The sequence below is a fragment of the Mytilus californianus genome, unplaced genomic scaffold (assembly GCF_021869535.1).
Source record: "Mytilus californianus isolate M0D057914Y unplaced genomic scaffold, xbMytCali1.0.p SCAF_53, whole genome shotgun sequence".
NCBI lineage: Eukaryota > Metazoa > Mollusca > Bivalvia > Mytilida > Mytilidae > Mytilus > Mytilus californianus.
In genome coordinates, this window is record NW_026262705.1 from 663217 (window position 1) to 690508 (window position 27292).

The 27292-nt window shown below is 31.6% G+C and overlaps 1 protein-coding gene across 2 annotated transcripts; it reads right to left on the reverse strand.

Annotated features, from left to right (window-relative positions):
- Positions 1 to 4283: 4283 nt before the first annotated feature.
- On the reverse strand, positions 4284 to 27270 carry LOC127703869 (actin-like). Of its 2 annotated transcripts, none has more exons than XM_052207946.1 (3): positions 27186 to 27270; positions 11568 to 11798; positions 4284 to 9751 (listed from the first exon to the last, which is right to left on the reverse strand). In XM_052207946.1, exons 2-3 carry the CDS (start codon positions 11688 to 11690, stop codon positions 8744 to 8746), a joined length of 1131 nt encoding a protein of 376 aa, XP_052063906.1. In that variant the 5' UTR covers positions 11691 to 11798; positions 27186 to 27270; the 3' UTR covers positions 4284 to 8743. The 2 variants fall into 2 exon arrangements, with proteins under 2 accessions (XP_052063906.1, XP_052063905.1); XM_052207945.1 differs by lacking the exon at positions 27186 to 27270 and adding an exon at positions 23038 to 23122.
- Positions 27271 to 27292: the final 22 nt, after the last annotated feature.

A 27292-nucleotide genomic window follows, 5' to 3' on the forward strand; every position in this document is an offset into this window, starting at 1 on the left:
CAAGCTACAGGTGGTGAAAAAAATGACACGTTATGTAAGCACTATACATGGAAAAAAGTTAATTATTTAAATATAAAGAAAACTATTTGACCTTATTTTGACAAAATGGGTCTGCATACTGCTTTTATTGCAAAAATGCAAGAAAGAAAAATGAAATGTAGATTCTCATTTAAAATTGATTATCCCCTTTATAAGATTCCGTTTAAACATCTTAATCTCAATCCAAATATATTCCATTTCTTTTTTGTACATGTAAAATAGATTAAATAGTAAAGGTAAAATCATAATATGTTTTTCCCTGCTACCTATAGACGTAAAAGTTTTCTAATTGCTTACTTTCCTTTCCATAATTTTCAGTTGACTTCTCTCTGTAGTTCTATTGTGCGTGTTTTACTTTTTTGATTACTATTCTACAAGCATGTTTAATCCATAATGTAACGCATTACGCGTTAGCTATTTAGGTTTCATGAATGTAATGTCCTATAACAACATTGTAATCATTATTTTATCAAATGGTTTAATCAATTTCAACAAAAAAGATATTAAAGACTGAGGCATTTTTTAATAAAAAAGAATTAATATTATTGCTGATGAAGTTTATTCTAGAAAAAAAATTGATCAAAGGGTTTGAGATTTGTATATATTGACTTATACATATTGGATAAGTGACACTGCTTGCGATCTATCATTTAATAAAACAGTCCAACTAATAGCCAGTGCTTTGGTACTTGCAGGAATGAAAGTCATGTACTTTTCTAAATAAGGATGTTCGCTCCTCTGTTTAAAAATAACCAATTGATTGTATATAAATAACGGAATTTACACAGTAGAAAAAAAATGAAAGGTCCGTGTCATTATTTTTGATATATAGGCAATCGCAAATGTGGCGGGAAATGATTCTCTCTTGATTTTTCATACATTTAACATTAGCACATTTTTTACTTTAAACTATGACAAAATAACAAGGATTTTATAAGATTTTCCAAAAAAGCATTTTTTAACTATATGTAATAAAATTATGAAATTAATGTGGGGGTTAGATATGGCACGTCAAACGTTTCAATATTAAAAGAAATATTTTATGTTCAAAACTTACAAATATATATGCAATATTTTTCTATTTATATTCAAAACTTACAAATACATATGAAATGTTTTTCTATTTATGTTCAATACTTAAAATATATATGCAATATTTTTTCTATATATATTAAAAAATATAAAAAAAATATGTGAAAAACTTTCAAATATACATGCAATATTTTTATATATATATTCAAAAAATAAAAAAAAAATATGTGCAATATTTTATATATAGATGTGGTAAAAAATATATATATTCAATAATATTGCATTCTGGGTAATATTTGTAATAATGGTTTTCATTTGCTGTTGCAATTTAAAGAATGCGGCACAACTCGGCCCGAAGATAACTCGGACAGAGTTAAATCGGACCTACTAATAAGTCAACTCGGACCGTCTACAAAGTCAACTCGGACCGTCTATAATGCCAAATCAGACAAGGTATTAAAAGAGGAATTGAACTATATAAATGATTATAAATCATTAAAAGTTAAATTCAACATTTTGTTGTACATGACAATATCATTTGCATGTTTCTGAATTTGCAAAATATAATAGAAAAAAATATTATATAATGTGAATTCAATTTTTTAATTATCTTTACAAATGTATCAGTCCTAAGGGATGCTGTTTCCCACATATAGTAAGTATGCAACCAAAGACATGACAGTTAGTCACCTCTTGAAGAAGTGTGCCCGTATTTATGGACCGTCCGTTTGAATACATTTTGTCAGTGTTCTGAGATTAACTTTACTTTGTGCTTAGAAAGAACTTTAGTGCTTGGCTATATGAACTATTAATTTCTAGCTCATGAGATGATTCGTACTATTTAACTTTATAGTGCTTTTGAAATATGAACGTTATGAGATAATGTTTCCTTATTATATGTCTAAAGTTATACTTAGTGCTCAAATCATTTGTATCTTATATGTGAATGTCACCTCCTGAAGACATGTGCCGTCCGTTTGAAAACATTTTGTCAGTGTTCTGAGATTAAGTCTATGTTTTGCTTAGTAAAAACTTTAGTGCTTGGCATTATAAATGATTAATTCCTAGCTTATGAGATGATTGGTACTGTTTAACTTTATAGTGCTTTTGAAATATGAACTTCATGAGATCACGTTTCTTTATTATATGTCTAAAGTTATTAAGTTATCGCGTGTTATACTCAGTGCTCAAATCATATGCATCTTATGTGAATAACATACCAGTTACTTAATATGTTTACTTGATTTGAAATTATTTCTTTGATTAAGTGTACGTCTTAGGTTTTATTTAGTGCTTAAATTATGTGTTTCTTATTTAAATGACATACTTGCTACTTGACTTGAAATTATCTAATTCTTTGATGAAATAAAGATATGTATGTATGTATATATATTATAGTTATAGTTTTATTTTAAAATTGAAGCTAGTATATTTGGACTAATAACATCTATACTACTAAAATAACGAGGTCCAATTTGTTAGCTGGCATGACGTAAAAACGACGAATCAAAGTATTCAACTTTATATAGAACTAATATAGGACAATGATGTTGTTTAAAAATTACACAATTCCATGCCCTTTTGTTTACCACATAATTAATATTACCAATAATTAACAAGTTCCGGGTCGAATCCGATACCGATGCCAATAGTATATGTCACATGTAGCTTCTTACCTGTTACCTTCTGTAAATCCCTCCTCTATCAGGGTAACATGGAATTCTTCCAGTAGTTGTTTTGTATCTATGTTACACTAAAGTACACTATTCAACAAGTCTGTTTTCTTCCACCTCAATAACAAGTTAAAAAAAAAATTAGTTTATAATAAGTTTATTGTAGTAAGAAAACCAGAACGGGTTCAAACAGAAAGATTTTGAAAGCAGAGAAAACTGTGCATCTTACAATCAGGATGACTTTATTAGATGACAATACGAATACTAAAAATCCAGGCATAAAATACGGCATATGTACTTTAGTTCAGTCACGGATCCGCGACATGTCGCGTGTGTGTTCTAGTAGTACTTTAAAATAATCGATGATATAATATATATCAAACAAACAAACAAACAAAAGAAACTACCAAAACATTATAAACGTTATTTACCCATACAGCTTTCAAAGAACAAAATACAATATCTTTATGCTCCCGTCGTAGCGGAGGGATCATTAAGTGTTACCCTTGTCCGTCCAGTCCGTCTGTCCGTCCCGTCCGTACGTCCCCAAAATTGGTTTCCGTTCTCTAACTTTAGTTTGCCTCAACCAAATGTTATGAAACTTAGACACAATGCTTATTACCACAAAACGATCTCAACTGTATGTGGAAGTTGACTCATGCATATTTGCAAGCGGGGGCATCTTTGGCCTATAGACAGATTCTCCATTTATTTTTATTATGTTTTGCAAATTCACAAACATGCAAATGATATTGTCATGTAAAACATGTATGATCATTTATATAGTCTAATCAATTCCTCTTTTAATACTTTGTTTGAGTTGTCATCATAGACGGTCCGAGTTGACTTTATGGACGTTCAGAGTTGACTTATTAGTCGGTCCGAGTGAATCAATACCACATAACTTTTATTATGTTTATATGTTTACCTTTGAAAATAGTTAAAGCATTCATACCGAAACACTCTAATTCTCATACAATGCGTATTAAGTAAATTATTCACCAAATTAGTTAAAAGTACTTTATTTATGAAAAAACGAAAATAACGTCTCTTTACCTTTTTAATCAAACATACTTGTTTGTACTTTATCTATTTCATATCATTTTATAGCTTTCATCTCGCATTCAACATTTACGCATCGGCCTTTGATTCAACACCTTCATTCTAGGTAAAATAAAAAAATATCTTGACTATTAACATATAATAAGTAACAGAGGAAGATAACTAACCTGTATATAGAATATAGAAAACTAGGAAAGAATTTATATCAAACTTAGAAAAAATATCAAACACATATGACTATGTCCACCATTATATCAAAAGTGATGAACAGAATAAAGAACAACAGAAATATAGCGCCAAAACATAATGACCCATAGAAATAAAGAAAGTGTGCGATCCAATGAACCATGAAAAGAAATCTTTTGAAGTAGAATACAGTACGTGAAACCAAAGTTATCCAAACCAGTAGAAAATGTCGTTTGTCAATAAGTCCAAATGTCAAATAAGTAAATAAAATGAACTAAGCAAATACATATACTAGTCAATTAATTACAATCTGTAATTGATTAATATATTCATACATCTAATGAATCAATATACAATATACAAAATACAATACTATAAACTAAATAAATAAATATACACAATTACTGTTAACCCTTTAAAAAACAGTCTACCACAATACAATATAACAGGATTGAGATCGAATAACAAGTGAAATTTTCTGATCAAGAAAGAATTTACAAACTACAATCGGTATTTAAAGTTTAGGAACAAATATATGTGTATTGTCAAGAATGTTAGTGATAAGAGATAAGTCTTAATTACCAGACACTCACATTGTATACGTTTTCTGAGGAATATATCTTTCTCTGAACAGCCCTTTTCGGACTTTAATTAAAAACAAATGAGTTTTATCAATAACATACAGAAACATTAAAAATATCCTGAATGTCGTATTTCTTTTCACTTTTTTAATGGAAATCAACAATTTGTTTAAAAAAGAAACCTTCCTCCTTTCAAAAAACATGAAAGATCAGAGCTTTATATTTAATTTTTAATAAAATAATATTGTATTGTCAGAAGACCTGGAAAATATAAAACGGATCAAAGGTGGGGTGAAATATTAAAAATACAGAAGAAGTGGCAAGAAATCAAAGAGTAAAAGAAAAAAATGAAAAGATATAGAAATGAACACCCACCCCCTCAACCTTCCCCAAAACACGACACCATCACTCGCATTATATACATATCTAAAGAAATATGTAATTTTGGTTTCAAGGTGCCCCCTCCTCACAGACGTCGAGGTTCTGGATCTGGCCCTGGTAGTAGTACACTTTAATAAAGGTGTCCATCCTCAGATAATTTACATTGTAACGATTAGAAGATGCGATTAGAATGCGAATGAGACAACTGTCAACAAGAGACTAATTGACGTGAAAGTTAACAACTATAGGTCGCCGAGCGACTTTTAAAAATAATCAAATGTCACCGAATAGTAAGCTATAAAAGGCCACGAAATTGAGAAAAATAACGGCCTGATTTATGTAAGAAACAATAAACGGAAACAATTTTTACATATAGCAACGAACGAGAGCTTCTTCTGAACTACAGGCTCCTAATTTGGACAGGCACTTACAGAATGTGGCTGTTAAAACATGTTTTCCATGTTCTAATCCCTCCGCCTAACCAGGGATAGTTGTGTAACAGTACAATATAAGAACAATCTATATAATTTAAAATCAGTTTGAAAAGGGCTGAACTAATCAAATCGACACAAAACAAAAAACACACATATCACAAAATATGAATTTGAAAGCTTGTTTAAAGCACATAGCAACTAATAAAAAATCCACATATATCTTAGACTAAAATATTTATCAGTACACATCCAATATCCAATGGATTTAGAGTGAAGACGTCATTAAGAGTAAAAGAAAACATAACATTGTGCAATGTCAAAATATGGGTATTTATGATGATTTGTTCCATTCTTTTTTTACAATTGTTAAGCGCCATACATGTACCTGCATTTGATGAGGATTCTATATTAGGTCAACATGGTATTTTTTTTTTAATTTTTCATTATCATACATGTTACCAAAGATGGTTTTAAATGTCTCTGAAGGTACAGTTAACACTTAATAAAGCTTTTCATACTCATTATGTAATTATTTTCACGCCCCATGGCCCTGTTATATGTTGGGATTTTTTTTATTTGGTTACATACATTAATATCCACTAAAAGATACAAAATTACATATAATTAGGGATATGCTATTTTCAGTTTTTTACAGTATATTGGCATTTTACTTCATCATGTTTTTAACATGTTTTGCAATATTTAGTTATTTGGTATACATGATTGGGGATTGGGTTTTAAGTTGAAAAATGCTTAGTAGCTGTCACACCCAGAATACATCCTGATACTCTTGGCATTGACAATAACTGTTATTGCATATATGTACACATGTTTTATAAAGTAACTTGATATTTCTGTTTGAGCCTGGAAGTGCACTTTATTATATTTCTATACTCAGAAAAACAAGGTGTCTCATTGCCTTTATCATATTATTAAGCTTTCAGCAAATGAATGACTGGTGGTTTCAATTAATATTAAGAGTTGGAAGTTTTTATTTATTCTTAAAAATATAAAATTTACTTTATCTTGTTAAATACAGACATGACAACTCAAGTGGACTGTAAATGGTGGATGGGTATCCATGTCATATGCCAAGCTCTTTTAATCAACCATTTTCTACATAAAAAAAATGCCTGTACCAAGTCAGGAATATGACAGTTGTTATCCGTTCGTTTGATGTGTTTGAGCTTTTGATTTTGTTTTTTGATAAGGGACTTTCCGTTTTGAATTTTTCACTCAGTCTCTTAATAATGCCCTGATTATATTTTTTATCATTTATTAATGTTTCTCAATTTGTATTACCTTGTAATATTGCTAGTTACATACACATAGACATTTCTTGTTTGGTGAACCCTTTTATAGAGTAATTTGATATTATTCTATTTTTAATAAACATTGTCATGGGTATCATATGCCAGTGACAAGGAGTTGTTACATTTCAATGTTTATCATTAGACCTCGGATACATAATTACTTAATTATTGCATATATAAACATATGTGACACTCATTTATAATGGAAATAAACCTTTAGTTCACAGATATAACCAACAATGGGTCTTAACAAAAATTCTCTAAAAATATTAATAAAAAATGTACATTTCATACCAATAATCTTTTAGAAATGTTTTTTTCATGTACATGATGTAGATCTATTAAGAAAAAATCTGTTTCTGAATCACTGAATGCTGAATTAAAATAAAATTTTTAAGTGTATTCAAGAATAATACTTGTTTCTTCATAGAAGATGTATGCCTTGAAACAATTATTTCTATCAAAGTATGACAAAATAAAGATAAAATGAAATCAGGGAAAATGCTGAAACATTTCCCACCTGTAATGCAGGAAATTTTTTTAACCAAAGCTTGAAATCAGTATTTTTTTCTGATAAATTACTGGTCCAAAACCCCTCACTTTATGTAGGTATTTTATACCACATACTTTTTTTTCATTTCTTCTGAAGCTAATTGTGTGTAGTATTCTAGTTCAAAATAATGATTGTTTTTTTTTAATAATATTGATAATTTCCCTAGCAGTATCCATGATTTCTTTTAATTATTATTTCAATTAAATAGTGGTTTACCAAAGCAGACATACATTCTGTAATACTTCCTCTCTACAATGCCTGTACCAAGAATCTGACAGTTGTTATCCATTCGTTTGATGTGTTTGAGCTTTTATTTTGCCATTTGATTAGGGACATTCCGTTTAGAATTTTCCTCGGGGTTCGGTATTTTTGTTTTTCACTTTTTATAGTTCCACAATATTACCTGTAGTTTTCTTGAGAAACGGAATTTCTGTTCAGCTGGTAGCGGTAACAATTACACTGACACATTTTCCCAAAACGAATCAAGAAATCAAGAAATGTGGAAATTCATGTAACGGATGAAAAAAATACATGTTACAAATTAAGAAATTTCATGTTATAAATTAAGAAATTAAGAAATGTAAAATTATTGCGGCTATTTCCTTCCATAGAGGTTTATGGAGAAACAGTAAATGAAAATGTTCAATTCTTTGGTTTGAACCGATTGTGTAATGAACTCAAAACCTCTCGCACTCGAAGTTGAAATGATAACACGAGAAAACAAAGGCGGTTTACATCAAAATCGCACTGATAATATAGCTATCATACAAGGATAAATAAATTCGTGAATAAAAACCCGTTATGTAAGACACAAAATTATAAAGACGGCAGATGTGTACAATATAATTATAATTTCCAAATAATGACCATTGATACATTTTTTTAAAAATACATAATATATATTACAATTCGTATATTTGGGTAGATACATTTGGCTACAATGATAGTTTTTGCTGTCAATTTTGTTCTGTCCTGACAATCTTTAATTTCTACCAATGATTCTATGTAACCCTTTTGTTTGCGTGCAGGTATATAACTTTCAACACATATTTTGATAAAGAGAAATTATTGATCACTGTTAATAGCAGCATTTGTAAAATGCAGTCAAACAAAACATAGGGTATCACAAGTCATATAGTCATCAATTCAGTGTTGGCAGATATAATTGTAACGTTCCTTTTCAGTAAATTTAATCTAACGATAAGTTGAATCTGATTCATTGGAATCGTAGTATTGTTTTGCACAACAATTCAAAATGGTTGGTTTCCATAATGTGTTTGATTTATCATTATATATGTTTCGCCTGGTTCTCTAATTAGATTCTTAACACTCAAACAATAATACATATATTATACGACACACCAAAAAAAATTACAAAATCTACGAAAATTGTTTGAATACAGAAATAATATAAAAGTATATATCAGCTAACATATATCATGTATATATTATAGCAATTGATTGCAGTTTTACCAAGAAGTTTTGCAGTTTAAAAGCACTTTCTTTGAACGATTGATGGACCGGTTTCGTCGTATTCCTGTTTTTTAATCAACATTTGTTGGAAGCTGGATAATGAGGCTAAGATGGCTCCACCGATCCAAGCAGAATATTTTCTGTCTGGTGGAGCAATAACATTGATTTTCATTGCTGGTGGAGCAAGTTGTGTGATTTCTTTCTTCATACGGTCGACAAAACCAGGATACAAAGTTGAACCACCAGAAAGAACGGTATTATCATACAAGTCATGTTGAATATCGACGTCACATTTCATGATGCTGTTGTAAAATGCTTCATGAATGCCTGAGGATGTCTTGGCCATGAAAGATGGTTGATGAAAGATTGCCTCTGGACATCTGAATCTTTCATTGCCGATTTTGATAACCTGTCCGTCAGGTAATTCGTAGCTTTTCTCTAATGTTGACGACGAAGCAGCTGTTTGCATTTCTTGTTCAAAGTCAAATGCTACATAGCACATATTTTCTTTTATGTCTCTTACGATTTCTCTTTCGGCTGTGCTTGTGAATGAATATCCTCGTTCTGCCAGAAGTCTCTTCAGATAGTCTGTAAGGTCGGTTCCGGCGAGATCCAACCCCAAAATAGCATGCTTAATGGAATAACCTTCGGAGACGGGTACAGTATTGGTTACACCATCACCAGAGTGCAACACAATGCCAGTTGTACGACCAGAAGCGTATAAAGACGTTACCGCCTGGGTAGCAACGTACATAGCTGGAGAATTAAAGGTTTCGAATATAATCTTTGTCATCTCTTCTCTGTTGGATTTAGGGATGAGGGGAGCCTCTGTCAATAATACGGGATGGTCTTCTGGCGCAACACAAAGTTCATTGTAGAAAGCATGATGCCAGATTTTCTCCATATCTTCCCAGTTTGTAACAACTCCTCGTTCAATTGGGTAATTCAGTGTACAAACTCCTCTTGTCTGTTGGGCGTCATTCCCAACATAGCAGTCATTCGCTCCTTCACCTAGAAAAGCGCCCTGAAAACCACAAAATGTCCATATGAATTTCAATTGTATTTATTCCTAAATGTTTACTGTGTTTACATTAGTCAAGGACCAACAAAACTATCAGAAGACATGACGAAGTCCACTGTTCGGGTGATGTTAAATCTGGGAGATTATCATTGTATCTTATTACCTGGTCGATTTCGATATACATGAATATGCATTTATGTTTTACTTTCCAGTACAAATTAAAGATGAATTATTCAATATAAAAAAAAAGATATGGTATGATTGCCAATGAGACATATCTTCACAAGAGAACAAATGACACAGAAATTAACAACTGTAGATCACCATACGGCCTTCAACAATGAGCAAAGCCCATACCGCATAGTCAGCTGTAAAAGGACCGAATAAACAAATTTAAAACGGTTCAAACGAGAATACTAACGGCACTTATTAATTAATGTACAAAAAATTAAAAACAAACGAATATGTAACACAACAACAAACTACAACCACTGAATTATAGGCTCCTGACTTGGGACAGGCACATACATATACAGAATGTGACGGGGTTAAACATGTTAGCGGGATCCCAACCCTCCCCTAACCTGGGACAATGGAGTAACATTACAACATAAAAACGAACTATAAAAATCAATTGAAAAAGGCTTAACTCACCAGATGGTTACAAATAAGAATATTTCTAACAAAAACACAGAGTGGACGTGGCCGGATACTTGTACATCCCAACATCAAAAAGACACTAAGTACAGATCTGAGAGTATTTGCAATTACTGACAGCTAGTGCAAAGCCAATAACAACTAATAAAAAAAAATCATGCATCTAAGACTAAATTATCAATCAGTACACATGCAACATCCAATGGATTTAGTGTAAAGACGTCATAAACAGTTTGAGAAAAACATGATCTTGTGCAATGCCAAGATACAGGTATCGACAGATTGTAGATCCATGAAAGTGCATATGTATATAACAATAATATTTAGTTTGCTTTTAATTTACTGATTACAAAATCAATATTAATACCAGCTAAAACAATATTTAAAGATCTAATTACAGTGTTGAATTAGTAACCTTTTAGAATAAGTTTATTTAAAGGATCGATAGTTTAACAAGTCTTCTATTGGCCAGTTCACATTTGTTTCATGTGATAACAATCATAGTCTTACGAGGTCACCATAAAAGACTGCATATTCTTAATTATGAAAGGTAATACTTGCATGCCTGAGCAATAACAGACAAAAAGAGATTAACAACGAGCAAATACTAGAATCAAGGCGTAGTTAAACGACGTGTTAAAAATCTATGTGTATTTAAGAAGGTGTATACATAGGCGGGTCCAACGCCAACAAAATATTAAACATCCCCACCTATTGGCACTGGTAACATGTAGTGGCAAATAACGTTCTGCTTTGACCTAAGTTTTTCTTATGTTTCAAGTTTCTTATCGATTTGTTCTGATAATGAACAGGAAAGAATATTGAAATATAAGGTTAAAATGAATCATACAACATTGTAGTTTTGCTCTCAAATATGTAACAAGGCAATAAGCATCAAATGGAATATACAAATAGAGTCAACAGTATTATAGTGCTGTTCTTTTGTCATAAATCGATTAAGCGAAAACGAATCCGGATTACCAACAAAAACCGATGGAAAACATGATTTATAAGAGGAAAACAACGGAACAACAGAAATACTCAACTGCAACAAAAACAAAAGCCAACATACATAGAAACGGACTATTTGATAACAACTGCCATATTCCTGACTTGCTTATGAATTTGACAAGAAGTTATAAAACTTTAAATGTTCACAAACCTGTATGGTTCTTCCAACAATTGATGGAAATACAGTTCTGGGAGCATCCTCACCAGCAAATCCAACCTTGCATAATCCTGATCCATTACACATTACCACAGTGGCTACGTCTTCATCATTCATTCTGGATTTTTATTTATGATTAACGTGTTACAAGACTTATACTCCTGTTACAACAATTGACTGTGAAGACTTCAAAAAGCACACCAGTTTATTCAGCGATCTTTGCACCTTGAGAAAGAAAGTGATATATTCCCATATATAGCGATCAGAAAGAAGTCTTTTGTAGACGATTATCGTAAACGATGTCAGTTAAATAGAAATGCCCGTATTCAATTTACCCCATTTTCCAGTGGCGGTGCAAATTGCCCGCCCTTATGCCGGACGACCCCCAGTTCACAACCTACTAATTGTATGTATTGTCAAATCGTTCTCGTTTTGAACTTGAATGCAATATTTTCCACTGGACGTTAAGTAATCAACTATCAAGGAATCAGTACAAATAAATTTATTTCGCACACATTATCATCGTTGTACACTAAAAAGATCTCAAAATGAGGTTATTCCGCCAAAGTTTACAGTTTTTTAACTGTATTCAAGCCTTACTCTCAATATACGATATGAAAGATGTATGCTAGATTCCAAAAAATGAATACTATTGTTTTACAGTCTATATAGAGCTCATGTTTAGTGAATATTGGAATGATTTTGTTTTATAGATGTATAATTGTAATTTTTTCTAGTTTAAACAATTTTATTTTTTTTCAAAAAGTGCACAAATTACAATTGTACAATAGAAATACAGGGATTGGGAAACAAGAAGAACTTATATAAATCCGTCTCCCTTATAAAAATGACAAAATTGGGAACATAGTGTAAGAAACCCGCATAATATAATTTTCAATTTACGTTACATGTGTATTCTGTGGTTTACCCGTTACTCAGAAGTCAGTTTGATCGAAAAATGTGATCAACTAATTTTTATAATTATGGTCTCGCATGTAGCTGTAAAAATATGTAAATATTTCAAAAAATAATGTTAAATTATAAAGTTTCAACATCTAAATCGACATAAAAATAAAAGTTTACGAACCAAATCTCCCTGTTTCCAAAATAAAATTTTGTACAACTTTAAAAATATTTTCGTTTTCCTCATCACTGATGAGTTCACTACCTGATAATAATGTTTGTATATTATATCTTGATAGTTTGGAAATGGTTTGTGTCCTAATGAGTCTATAATTATGACATTCTAGCAGATAGTGTTTGCTGCTCTCAACTTGTCCACATATACAGAGGCTAGAAAGAACAATATTTTTCTGGAAAAGGTGCTCATTTAAGCCTCTGCAGTTCAACCGGAGTCTGATGTGAAGTATTTGGCCTTTTCTACAACCAGTATTATAATATGTAGGAACTTTCGTAATATCACGATTTAAATAATTTTTAAGTGTGATTTTTGATGGATTACACCTTACATCTTGTGGAAGGCTGTTCCATTCACGAATAACAGATGGTAGGAAGGAATTTTGATAAAAAGAAGTTCTACAGTTCATGTTTTGAACATTAAATGCCCTTCTAGTATTATAGCTATAAACTTAATAAAGTTGTTGAGGAACGAGACTACAAAGATAATCGGGAGCTTGATCATGAAACATTTCGTGAAATTTGATAATTGTATGTCTGGATCTTCTTTCACTCAGAGATACCCAACCAGTATCATAATAAAGTTTAGTTTTAGAACAAAGTTTGGTGGCACCTGTGACGATACGAGCCGCTTCTATTTGGATGCTCTCTAGTTTGTCCTTCAAATAAGTTGGTATGTTATCCCACACAGTATCCACATATTCGAGAATAGGCCTGATGAAACTGATATAAATAACTTGTAGATGATTACGCGATAACTTAAACTTTAAGCTCTTCATAAGATTTAAGCGCGGCGTAGCTTTATCAATAATATAATTTTCATGACTTTCCCAATAGCCGTTTTCATGAAAAATTAACCCTAAATGTTTATGTTTTTCAACCTCTTGTAAAAGATTAAAACGATGATGCAAAAAGACGCGGAAAAAACCAAAGAGACATTGAACTCCTTCATTCCAACCGAAAAAAACTGACTGTTGAAGTTAACGTCTGATTTCTTCGTGTTCACTGTTAGTGTGTGCATCCAACTATAGAAGTAATCCTATTTCGGATGTCCAAACCCTTTAGCTTTGAGCGAAAGTTTATTATGGGCATCGAATGGATTACACAATATGCGTTCTCTTTAATTTTTAGCCTCTTATTCCTTCCCCAATTATGTCTATACCTACAAAAGCACAATAGATATTTGTGTAAAGGCTGGATCATTTTCAAATTGTATATTGTGCAATGAAAGTCAATTCCATATCACAGTTACATTGTCAATGTCGATTGAAAAAAATGCAAAATTTGCTAAATCATTTCTTTGCATGTCTGACTAATGGTTGGGTTTTTAAAAACTAACACAATATTGGATGGCTGAACAAATTTGGACAACCTCAAATGTGGAGTGAAATGATGAACTAAAATCTTAGCCCCTTTCACATAATCTGACATTAAATTTGAATCGATCGTGTGATATCCTGATAAGTCTCTTTCGTTTTGAAATAATTGGGACAATAATTGCCTTTTCACAATTGTTCGCTTGAGGTGATCATTAATAATTTCTACACAATGTTCTTATTTTACAATAAGGTAAAAATAACAAAGTTTAGAATGAACAATACAATATCTATCACAAGATAAAAAAAAAGAATAAACAATGGTCCGTGTATATTTGCGTCCATTTATTTTTCGTTTTGAGATATCAAAAACGAAAAACGAAAAACGAAAGTGTTTTCATTTTTCGTTTCGATTTCTCAAAAAACAAAACGAAAAACAAAAGTGTTTTCTTTTGTCTTTTTTGATTTCTCTAAAACCAAAACGAAAAACAAAAATGTTTTCGTTTTTCGTTTTTGATTTCACTAAACAAGAAAAAAATCGACATTTCGATTCAATTTCTGTATTTTGTTCTACTAGTATATATTTTTCGTTTTACAATAATAATTTTATTCCTTTCTTGTTTCATAGCCATTGATATTATAATATGCCACCTTAGTTAGTTTTCATCCCTCTAGTTACCCCGGTATTCTTTACGACTTAATGTAGACAAAATAGACCGCCTGACTTACAATGTATGATTAGAACTAAGGTAATTAATGAATCAAAGACTTTCAAATTTCCTTGTTTTTATCTTAATAAAAAAATAAAAAATAAAATGATTATATTTGAATATTAAATGAATCACAAATCTAAATTATACAATGAAATATTATATAAAGATGGTAAAAATATACAGATTGATTACAAAATCACATTAACAAGGGAGGTTACTACTTAACTGATAAGAAAACAAGCCCGGTTATAAATCAGATCAATAGTATCTAAATCAGATATAATGTCGACGAATAGAAAAGACTATCAATCGCAATAATAAGTGCATGATCTTTACTTTTAAGTTTTGAAAGGTTGCTTATCTAAGACTATTAGAATCGCATGATGACTGAGGCTAATCAGCCAATGAATATTACACGAACATTCAAGACGGTAATATGTATATGCTATTTTGGATTATTATAAAAAAATTCACACTCCAAGTAGAGGTTTAGTAGACCATCTAATGAGCCACCAGAAAGCAGTCCAAAAGAAGATGTCTATCACGATGCTCGGCACATTATTGTACTTCCCGCCTTACTAAATGTATATCAAAATATAAAATATGTGATATTATTGCTACGACTTTTTTGTTATTAAGTCGCGAATCTCAAAACAAAAGGTTGTGGGACTATTTGAGTTTGATCAGTTTCTTATTATTTCGCCTCAATAATTGGTGGTTTATTTTGGTGGTTTCGACTTTGCGTGATTTTGATAATCATTCATAACCATGAACTTATTGGTTATTTTTTTTTAAAGCAATAAAGCATCGAAACTTAATTGTTCGCAGGATGTTGGGTCAACCACAGAAATATCTAGATGACAAGAGGCTAGAGAAACATGTGGCTTTCCTTTATTTTTAGGAAAAACAGGGGGGTCTTTGAAAGCGACGAGGTCAATTTTCCCTGGACTTATTTCATTCATAGGGTCAAAATCTAAATTTGGTCTGCACATTGAAAATTGAAGATGATATATATTGTGTCAAATTCCCCTCAAATAAAAATGCTACTCAGTTTTACATGTTGCATGCTGTTGAAGATACTTTTTTTTTGGAGTAGGGGCATTAACACCCGGTTTTGGCCCAAGAAAGTAAAATATTTGGCAACTATTTCAAATTTGCACATAATGTTTGAAATACTTAGGGTCAAGAAATATAAATGAAAACCATAAAGATTTTTATCTGATGACGTCACAATTACGTCATAATATGTATTGTTTTCACAAAAACGATGAAAAATACATAATTTATGAAGTTATCCGTCGTTATTTCCGTTGTGGAAACATCGTGCCAAGAAACAACAAAATAATTTAAGAGAAGCTTTGTTATACCTATTGAGGTAATCTCACCAAATATAAAGTTGTTTCTTGGGTGCGCAAATACTTTTGCAATCTAAAATTTACTTAAAATTTGATGAAAAACAAGGAAAATCCAGAAATTTTACAAAATATGTAAATTTTGTCATGGTTTGTTGCCATGGTAACTCGTTCTATGTGAAATTTGTTTTTATTTTCTGAATGCCTTGTAACTTAGTCTAGTTTGGACAAATTTAAGAATATGTATGATAACTTTTAGCAGTAATATTTGGGCCAAATAAGGGTCTTATTGCCCCTACTCCTTTGCAAATTTTACATGTTTTGTCAAATTTTGCATCGAAGGACGTCAATAGCCAAAACGAATTAGTGTCCGAAAGACAATACATAGCTTTACTTCTAACACAATTTTGGTTTTGGTTGACGATGACCTTCTTATACGTTTTAGGAATAAATACCAAAAAGCAAAAATTTGCAAAAATCGCGATTTTGAGTTATCTTTATGCGTTTATTAGTGCGGGTGATACGTTTAAAATTAAGCGATTATATTATAAAACCTTAGAGTGTACAGTTTGGGATGTGGAACTATGAATCTGAGTAAACTTTAATTAATAGACTTTTTGTTAATTGCCCTGGTTCGAAATAAATCAAGGGGTAATCGGCTCTACCGTTTTAAATGTTTTTTACTTTTTCGACGTTAACCAAAATGAATTAATTTGTATCCGAAAGACAATACATATAATAGATTCACTATATTTAATATCTATTTTATAGAATTTTGGTTTGGTTAACTATTTCCTTTTATTCATTTTGACGATAAATACTCAAACTTTGCCAAAATCTTTTAAATTTTTTCCGGTTTGGAAATTATATATTTTTCATGCGCTGTTTTGTTATTTTTAAAGATGTCGCTCAAATATTTTGTATATGATATAGAACAGTTTATACACTTTTGAAACTAACACCACTTTACCGAACACTTTCCTTTGTAAGAGTTATCTCCAGGACACTGTTTGTCTTGTGCGTACTACTCCTTCGCAACCGTAAAAGATGACGACAAATTTATTTTACCAATAGCGCTATATATGTAACGATACAGCGCGGTTAGATTCATCATAGCAAAAAAACCTAATAATCTATGTTTTTGTTAAAATCAAGCAAAGTTTAATTTTGGACCCTTTGGACCTTCATGTGGATCAAATTGAAAACGGACCCCAACATAAGAATCTATAAATACACGGTTAGATTCTGCATATAAAGAGAACCAAAAGACATTGCATAGTGTTGCAACCTGTAATGTGAAGATGTGCATGAAATTACGGAGGTTATGGGTTGGAACTTCGGTCTGGTCAAACCAAAGATTTTAAAATTGGTTTTTGCTGCTTCTTTACAAGCACGCGGCATTAATAAGTATAAACAGAGACTGGTGGGCTCGGAGTCGAAATAATGAATCCGCGTAGGATGACATGTCTTCCTGTGAACTATAACATCGCGAACTAGCACGTCCGGCTCAGTGTGTCGGTCTAATACAAAGCAGGGTTAATAATTCATATTACAATAACATGTTCTCGTCCTGCTTATGCATTTAATTTGCCACTGGACATTAAAAAGCCATCCATCATTACCATCTCAGGCACAACCTTGCATAAAAGAGTGCTTTTGCGGTCGTATAATGGTATAACGTTTGTCGTCGTCGTCCGAAGACATTTGGTTTCCAAACAATAACTTGAGTATACATGTCAGTGTGTGGATCTTTATGAAATTGTACCACAAGGTTTCATACCACATAAGGAAGGTTGGAATTGATTTTGAGGGTTATTGTCCCAACTTTGTAGGAATTAAGGACCAAAAACAAGCATTTTTCTTGTTTCAGGACAATAACTTAATTATAAGTGTATGGATCTCTATGAAATTGTACCACAAGGTTCCATACTTCACAAGGAATGTTATGATTGATTTTGGGGGTTATGGAAGAAAAGCGGTAAATAAACTAGGATTTTCTGGTTTCCGGACCACAACTTAAGTATAAGTCTATAATGAATCGTTTTAGGAAAAAGGGCCCCAAAACAATACTTTTCTTATACTTTGCATACGTTGCTTATTTCTTGACCAATTTCAATGGGGTTTAATTCAAAGCATTGAATTCTTTGGTTTTTTTTTAATATGCAGAATCTAACCGTGTATTTATAGATTCATATTTTAGGGTCCGTTTTCAATTTGGTCCACATGAAGGTCCAAAGGGTCCAAAATTAAACTTTGCTTAATTTTAACAAAAAAAAAAAAAAAAAAAAAATAGATTATTAGGGTTCTTTGCTATGGTGAATCTAACTGTGTTTTTAGATTTTTGATTTTGGGCCCGGTTTTCAAATTGGTCCACATTAAGGTCCAAGGCGTTCATAATCAATTTTAGTTTGATTTTAACAAAAATTGACTTCAAGGGGTCTTTTAATTGCTTAATCTACGAATGTATTTGTATGTTGGGTATTGGATCATGATAGGTAAATATCCAATTTCATTTGTTTAAGTTCTTAGACCACATTCATTCTGTGTCAAAAACCTATGATATGTCAAATATTTAATAACAATCAAAATTCAGAGTTGTATAATATAAATACTAGTAGATTAAATTCTTGGTACTGAACCTAACCTTGTACAAATGTATTTAGATTTTGGATAATGGACCACATTCTTTACGTGCCTGTCCCAAGTCAGGAGCCTGTAGTCCAGTGGTTGTCGTTGGTTCATGTTTGTCATATTTGTTTTTCGTTAATTGTTATTAAAATTAGGCCGTTAGTTTTCTCAACCGAATTGTTTCATATTTATCATGTCGAGGCCTTTTATAGCCTACTACATGTATATGGTATTATTTTTTCTCATTGTTCAAGGCCTTACGGTTACTTTTAATTGCTTATATCCACTTTATTTGAACCTTGGTGGATAGTTGTCTCATTGGTAATCATACCTCATCTCCTTATTCTATAAAAGTCCAATTTCAAATTTTTCAGGTCTTTAACCACATTTATTATGTGTCAGAAAGCTCTGCTGTGTCAAATATTTAATCAAAATTCAAATTCAGAGCTGTATCAAGCTTGAGTTTAGTGTCCATACTTGTCCCAACTGTTTTGGTTCGACATCTGCGGTCGTATCATTCTGCGCCCAGCTGAGCATTTTATTTTTATTAGCAATTCATTGGATATGTAACTTAACTGCAAATATTAAAAAGAAGGTGTGGTACGATTGCCAATGAGACAACTCTCCACAAGAGACCAAATGACACAGAAATCAACAACTATAGGTCAACGTACTGCCTTCAACAATGAACAAAGCCCATACCACATAGTCAGATATAAAAGGCCCCGAAATGACAAATGTAAAGCCACCAAGGGACGGTGGTGCATGGGAAAGTGGGAGTTAGACGCACATTGTATTCATACTAGTATTTATATTTTGATCAAAATACCTCGTACCTGATGAAGAGGGGTTGATATACATTGTAATTTGATTCCAGGCGGCACCAAGGAAACATGTCATGCACAATTTATTTTGAAAAGAACACTAAAGAAAAGGGTGCTTTAAAAAAGCTAATACGTGCAGAATGTCACACCGTCATGTAGCTGAATATGATTAATTTTACGTTAAATCAAAAGACTTTAAACTATATTTCATCTGTAACGCTTATAGCACACTTAAACTCTAAATCTAGTACAGAAATGAACTCCAATAAAGCATATGCATTATTTAACGTTACATTCATTGTTAACGACGTTTTTCTCACAATATGGGGTATCCATCCATGACACAAAATCAGAACATGTACAGCAAACTAGTTTAAACACAACAGTTTTATCATTTTTATTGTCGTTCTTTTCCTCCATTTTAAATTAACTTATATAATTTGCATTTTCTCTCATCAACTCAATCTTAGTTGATCTGCACTGATTTTTAAACTTGTCCGAGATACATTTTAAACTAAGACGAGGTCTGTATACGCTTCCGTATATACTTGCTGTCGCACGTATCTACTGTACAAAAAGAACGCATTAAATAATTGTAAATAATTTAAAAAGGAAGACTAATGGCCAATTTCCCCCTGAATTTTATTCACACCATGGCCATTTTTAGCTCACCTGGCCCAATAGGCCAAGTGAGCTTTTCTCATCACTTGGCGTCCGTCGTCCGTCGTCGTTGTCCGTTAACTTTAACAAAGATCTTCTCCTCTGAAACTACTTGGCCAAATTTAAACTATCTTGGCCACAATCATTATTGGGGATTTTGGCAACGTTTAAGTATTTATCGTCAAAATGAATAAAAAAAAAAAAATAGTTAACCAAACCAAAACTCTTTAAAATAATAAAATATAAACACAGTGAAGCTATTATATGTATTGTCTTTCGGATACAAATTAATTCATTTTTGGTTAGCGTCGCCTGCCGATGTAAAAGTCAAAAACATTTTAAAAATGGTAATGATTACCCCTTGATTTATTTTAAACCAGGGCCATTTACAAAAGTCTATCAATCTTAAAGTTTACTTAGATTCATATTACCACATCCCAAAAAAAACCACTGTAAGGGTTTTACAATATAATCGCTTAATTTAAAACGTATCACCTATTTATAAACGCCTAAAGAAAGCTCAAAATCATGATTTTTGCAAATTTTTGCTTTTTAGTATTTGTTCCTAAAACGTATAAGAAGGTCATCATTAACCAAAACCAAAATTGTGTTAGAAGTAAAGTTGAGTATTGTCTTTCGGACACTAATTCATTTTGGCTATCGACGTCCTTCGATGCAAAATTTGACAAAAACATGTAAAAGCAAATGTGTATCTTCAACAGCATGCAACATGTAACGCTGAATAGCATTTTGAGTTTATGGAAATTGATGTGTAAAATTTTAAAACAAAATTGAGAATTGAAATTGGGAATGTGTCAAAGAGACAAAAACCCGATCAAAGAGCTGAAAACAGCCCAAGGCCACCAATGGGTCTTCAACACAGCGATAAAATCCCGCACCCGGAGGCGAGCTTCAACTGGCACATAATCAAAAATGTGTACTAGTTCAGTGAAAATGGACGTCACACAAAACTCCGAAACATATAAATGAACTAAAATTACAAAAAAATATTTTAAACATATAATTTAAACTTTTTAATATTACATTTCAAATAAGATAAAGATATGAAAAACACATTTTAGACCCTGTGAGTGAAAAAAAAGTTATTGAGAATTAGGCTCTAACCCTTTGCAATTTTGTATTACAATGACTTCAACAGAAACATATAGCACTGAATAGTATTTTGATTTCAGGGGAATATGTAAAACTTTGACACAATATAGAACGTCATCTTCAATTTTCAATCTGCAGACCAATTTTAGATTTTGACCCTATGAGTGAAATAAGTCCATGGAAAATTGACCTCGTCGCTTTCAAAGACCCCACCCCCTTTTCCTAAAAATGGAGGAAAGCCACATGTTTCTCAAGTGCCTGTCCTTTTGGCTATTTCTGTTGTTGACCCAACATGCTGCCAACAATTAAGTATCGATGCTTTACTGCTTGAAAAAAAAATGGTCCAACAAGTTCACGATTATGAATGATTATCAAAATATCTTTATTGCCATCACGCAAAGTCAAAACCAACAAATTAAACCACCAATTAGTGAGGCAAAATAATAAGAAACTGATCAAACTCAATTAGTCCCACAACCTTATGTTTTGTGATTTGCGACTTAATAAAAAAAAGTCGTAGCAATCTTATCACATATTTTATATTTTGATATAAATCAAGTAAGGCTGAAAGTACAATAATGTGCCGAGCATCGTGATATACATCTTCTTTTGGACTGCTTCCGGTAACTCATAAGATGGCCTACTAAACCTCGACTTGGAGCGTATACATATTACCGTCTTGAATGTTCGTGTAATATTGGCTGATTGGCCTCAGTCATCATGCACTCAGTCTAATATTCTTAGATAACCAACCTTTCAAACTTAAAAGTAAAGATCATGCATCCTTATTGTTCAGATTGATAAAGTCTTTTCCATTCGTCGACATTATCTCCGATTTAAATACTATTGATCTGATTACCGCTGTGCATACTTCAACGACAGGGCTAGTTTTCTTAGCAGATAAGTAGTAACTTCCCTTGTTAATGTGATGTTGTAATCAATCGATAAATTTTTACCATCTTTATATAATATTTCATTATATTATTTAAATTTGTGATTCATTTGATATTTAAATATAATAATTTTATTTTTTTATTATAGATAAAAACAAGGAAATTTGAAAGTCTTCGATTCATTAATCACCTTCAATTCATAAGTCAGGCGGTCTATTTTGTCTTCATTAAGTAATAAGAACACCGGGGTAATTACTGGGATGAAAACGGACTACGTTGGCATATTATAATATCAATGGCTATGAAAAAGGAAAGGAACACATTGTACAACGTAAAATGAGAATTAAATAGAACAAAATACAGAAATTGATTCCAAATGTCGATATTTTTTCTTATTTAGTGAAATCAAAAACGAAAAACGAAAACACTTTTGTTTTTCATTTTGGTTTTTGAGATATCAAAAACGAAAAATGAAAACACTTTCGTTTTCCGTTTTGGTTTTTGAGAAATCAAAGACGAAAAACGAAAACACTTTTGTTTTTCATTTTGGCTTTTGAGAAATCAAACACGAAAAATGAAAACACTTTCGTTTTTCGTTTTTTGTTTTTGATATCTCAAAACGAAAAACGAATGAACGCAAATATACACGGACCCTACTCGCCCTTATTTCTTTATCATGTCAAATATTTAACATAACAGAAAACACTTGAAAGTTATATTGAAATATCGTAACATAATACAAACAGCATTTCATTGATGCAAAATGTCCTGTAAATATGTCTGTGTAGGTACATACCATTTTGTTTTTATACAACCATAAATACTTACAAATTTAGAACATACAATTTTTAGTCGTACAGGAATAAAGTAAACAAATCCAAAATTAGGAAAGAGTCATGCATGTATCATTACGACAGGTTTTTCCATTTAAACTTTTGCTTTTACTTTACATTACCTTTTTAGCTCACCTGGCCCAATAGTAATTTTTTAACAATTTTCGTAATTTTTTTTTAATCTTTCACAAAAATCGTCTCCTCTGAAACCAAATAGACAAATTCATCCAAACTTGGCCACAATCATTATTAGGGTATCTAGTTTAAAAAAAATATATCCGATGACCCTGCCTGCCAACAAGCATGACCGACATGGCTAAAAATAGATTATAGGGGTAAAATGCAGTTTTAGGCTTATATCTCTGAAACTAAAGCATTTAGAGCAAATTTGACATTGGTAGAAATGTTCATCAAAGTAAGATCTATCTGCCCTGAAATTTTCAGACGAATTAGACAACCTGTTGTTGGGTTGCTGCCCCTGAATCGGTAATTTTAATGAAATTTTGCAGTTTTTGGTTATTATCTTGAATATTATTTTAGATAGAGATAAGCTGTGAACAGCAATAATGTTCAGCAAAGTAAGATCTACAAATAAGTCAGCATGACTAAAATTGTCAATTGACCCTTTAAGGAGTAATTGTCCTTTATAGTCAATTTATAATAATTTTTCGTAATTTTTTGTAAACTTTTACAAAATTCTTCTACTCTGAAACTACTGGGCCAAATAGAATCAAACTATGCCACAATCATCCTTAGGATATTTAGTTTAAAAAATGTGTCCGTTGACCTCACTTGCCAACAAAGATGGCCGACGTTGCTATGAATAGAACATATAGGGTAAAATGCAAGTTTTGTCTATTATTTTGATAACCGTTATAAATAGAGGTTATCTGAATGGGTAAAATTGTTCAGAATGTTGAGCTCTACCAATTGTCTATATACGTCAAAACTGTCAGACGATTTCCTGTAGGAGTTATTGCCCTTAAACGGCAAATTTCACCACTTTAATTTTTGGCTATTATCTTGAAAACTATAATAAAAAGAGAGAAACTTTAAAATGCAAAAATGATCAGAAAAAAGTAAAATCACAAAAATACTGAACTCCGAGGAAAATTCAACACGGTAAGTCCCTAATCAAATGGCAAGATCAAAAACTCAAACACATCAAACAAATGGATAACAACTGTCATATTCCTGACTTGGTACAGACATTTTCTTATGTAGAAAATGGTGGATTGAACCTGGTTTTATAGCTAGCTAAACCTCTCACTTGTATGACAGTCGCATCAAATTCTATTATATTGACAACGATGTGTGAACAAAACAAACAGACATAATAGGTAAAAATGTCAAGTAAAAGGATACAGCAGTCAACATTGTGTTATAATCTTAATCACTATAAATACGCAACAAAGAAGCAAAAAAAGGCATACAAACAAAGCACATTAGCAAAAATGAAAAACAAGAATACAAAAATTTACCATAGCACAATAACACAATGATGGGATGTATAAGTACAGAGCCACGTCATATGTATCAAAGAAACACAAAAAGGCATATAAATAAAGCACATTAGCAAAATGAAAGACAAAAATACAAAAATTATCATAGAACAATAACACAATGACGAGATGTATAAGTACAGAGTCACGTCAAATGAATATCTTCAAAAACATACTAAACAGTAAGAGTAATATTCATCAAGACAAATAAAAGAATACTATAACACGTTATTAAGATGATAAACAACGTCAGTACCCAGAATCTATACTTCAAGACCATCGTGTATTATTTGTGAAATTGATACGGAATATTTATCAACAAGGTCTTGGTACCTTCCGATGAACTTTTTAAGAAAAAGGACGGGAAGTTCTTTGACATACCCCTGGTTCATCAACTGCTCAGACACTGGTGACGTTTTACAAAGTCTGAGTAGGAGCTGCAAGCTCTTGAATACCGAATAAGTTGGGAAATGTATATCCCATATGCAGGTGAAGTTGGTATATTGCTACTAAGGTAGGGGAAATTGATTATTTCAAATTAAAATCATCTCGTTTGTCATAGATTCTGGTACTGAGACGACCGTGTATTTCAAATTCGAGGTACAAGTCTAAAAGTGGGGCGGAGGAAGCCGTGTCTGTTGTTTCTAAAGGACAAGTTCTACAAATAAATCTTATGGTTGAAATCATCAGTTGACTCCTTATTAGAGTTATTGCCCTTTGATGACGATTTGTTCAAATTTTGTATTGCGTTTTTGTCTCATGAACTAAAATTACAAAAAAATATTTTAAACATATAATTTCAACTTTTTAATATTACATTTCAAGTATGATAAAGATATGAAAAACACATTTTAGACCCTGTGAGTGAAAAAAAGTTATTGAGAATTAGGCTCTAACCCTTTGCAATTTTGTATTAAATGACTTCAACAGAAACATATAGCACTGAATAGTATTTTGATTTCAGGGGAATATGTAAAACTTTTACACAATATAGAACGTCATCTTCAATTTTCAATCTGCAGACCAATTTTAGATTTTGACCCTATGAGTGAAATAAGTCCATGGAAAATTGACCTCGTCGCTTTCAAAGACCCCACCCCCTTTTCCTAAAAATGGAGGAAAGCCACATGTTTCTCAAGTGCCTGTGCTTTTGGCTATTTCTGTTGTTGACCCAACATGCTGCCAACAATTAAGTATCGATGCTTTACTGCTTGAAAAAAAAAATGGTCCAACAAGTTCACGATTACGAATGATTATCAAAATATCTTTATTGCCATCACGCAAAGTCAAAACCAACAAAATTAAACCACCAATTATTGAGGCAAAATAATAAGAAACTGATCAAACTCAATTAGTCCCACAACCTTATGTTTTGTGATTTGCGACTTAATAAAAAAAAGTCGTAGCAATCTTATCACATATTTTATATTTTGATATAAATCAAGTAAGGCTGGAAGTACAATAATGTGCCGAGCATCGTGATATACATCTTCTTTTGGACTGCTTCCGGTAACTCATAAGATGGCCTACTAAACCTCGACTTGGAGTGTAAACTTTTTTTTAAATAATCTAAATAGCGTATACATATTACCGTCTTGAATGTTCGTGTAATATTGGCTGATTGGCCTCAGTCATCATGCACTCAGTCTAATAATCTTAGATAAGCAACCTTTCAAACTTAAAAGTAAAGATCATGCATCCTTATTGTTCAGATTGATAAAGTCTTTTCCATTCGTCGACATTATCTCCGATTTAAATACTATTGATCTGATTACCGCTGTGCATACTTCAACGACAGGGCTAGTTTTCTTATCAGATAAGTAGTAACTTCCCTTGTTAATGTGATGTTGTAATCAATCGTTTTATTTTTACAATCTTTATATAATATTTCATTATATTATTTAAATTTGTGATTCATTTGATATTTGAAAATAATAATTTTATTTTTTTATTATAGATAAAAACAAGGAAATTTGAAAGTTTTTGATTCATTAATCACCTTAGTTCAATTCATAAGTCAGGTGGTCTGTTTTGTTTTCATTAAGTAATAAGAACACCGGGGTAATTACTGGGATGAAAAAGGACTGCGTTGGCATATTATAATATCAATGGATATGAAAAAGGAAAGGAACACATTGTACAACGTAAAACGAGAATTAAATAGAACAAAATACAGAAATTGATTCCAAAAGTCGATTTTTTTTCTTATTTAGTGAAATCAAAAACGAAAAACGAAAACACTTTTGTTTTTCATTTTGGTTTTTGAGATATCAAAAACGAAAAATGAAAACACTTTCGTTTTCCGTTTTGGTTTTTGAGAAATCAAAGACGAAAAACGAAAACACTTTTGTTTTTCATTTTGGTTTTTGAGAAATCAAACACGAAAAATGAAAACACTTTCGTTTTTCGTTTTTTGTTTTTGATATCTCAAAACAAAAAACGAATGAACGCAAATATACACGGACCCTACTCGCCCTTATTTCTTTATCATGTCAAATATTTAACATAACAGAAAACACTTGAAAGTTATATTGAAATATCGTAACATAATACAAACAGCATTTCATTGATGCAAAATGTCCTGTAAATATGTCTGTGTAGGTACATACCATTTTGTTTTTATACAACCATAAATACTTACAAATTTAGAACATACAATTTTTAGTCGTACAGGAATAAAGTAAACAAATCCAAAATTAGGAAAGAGTCATGCATGTATCATTACGACAGGTTTTTCCATTTAAACTT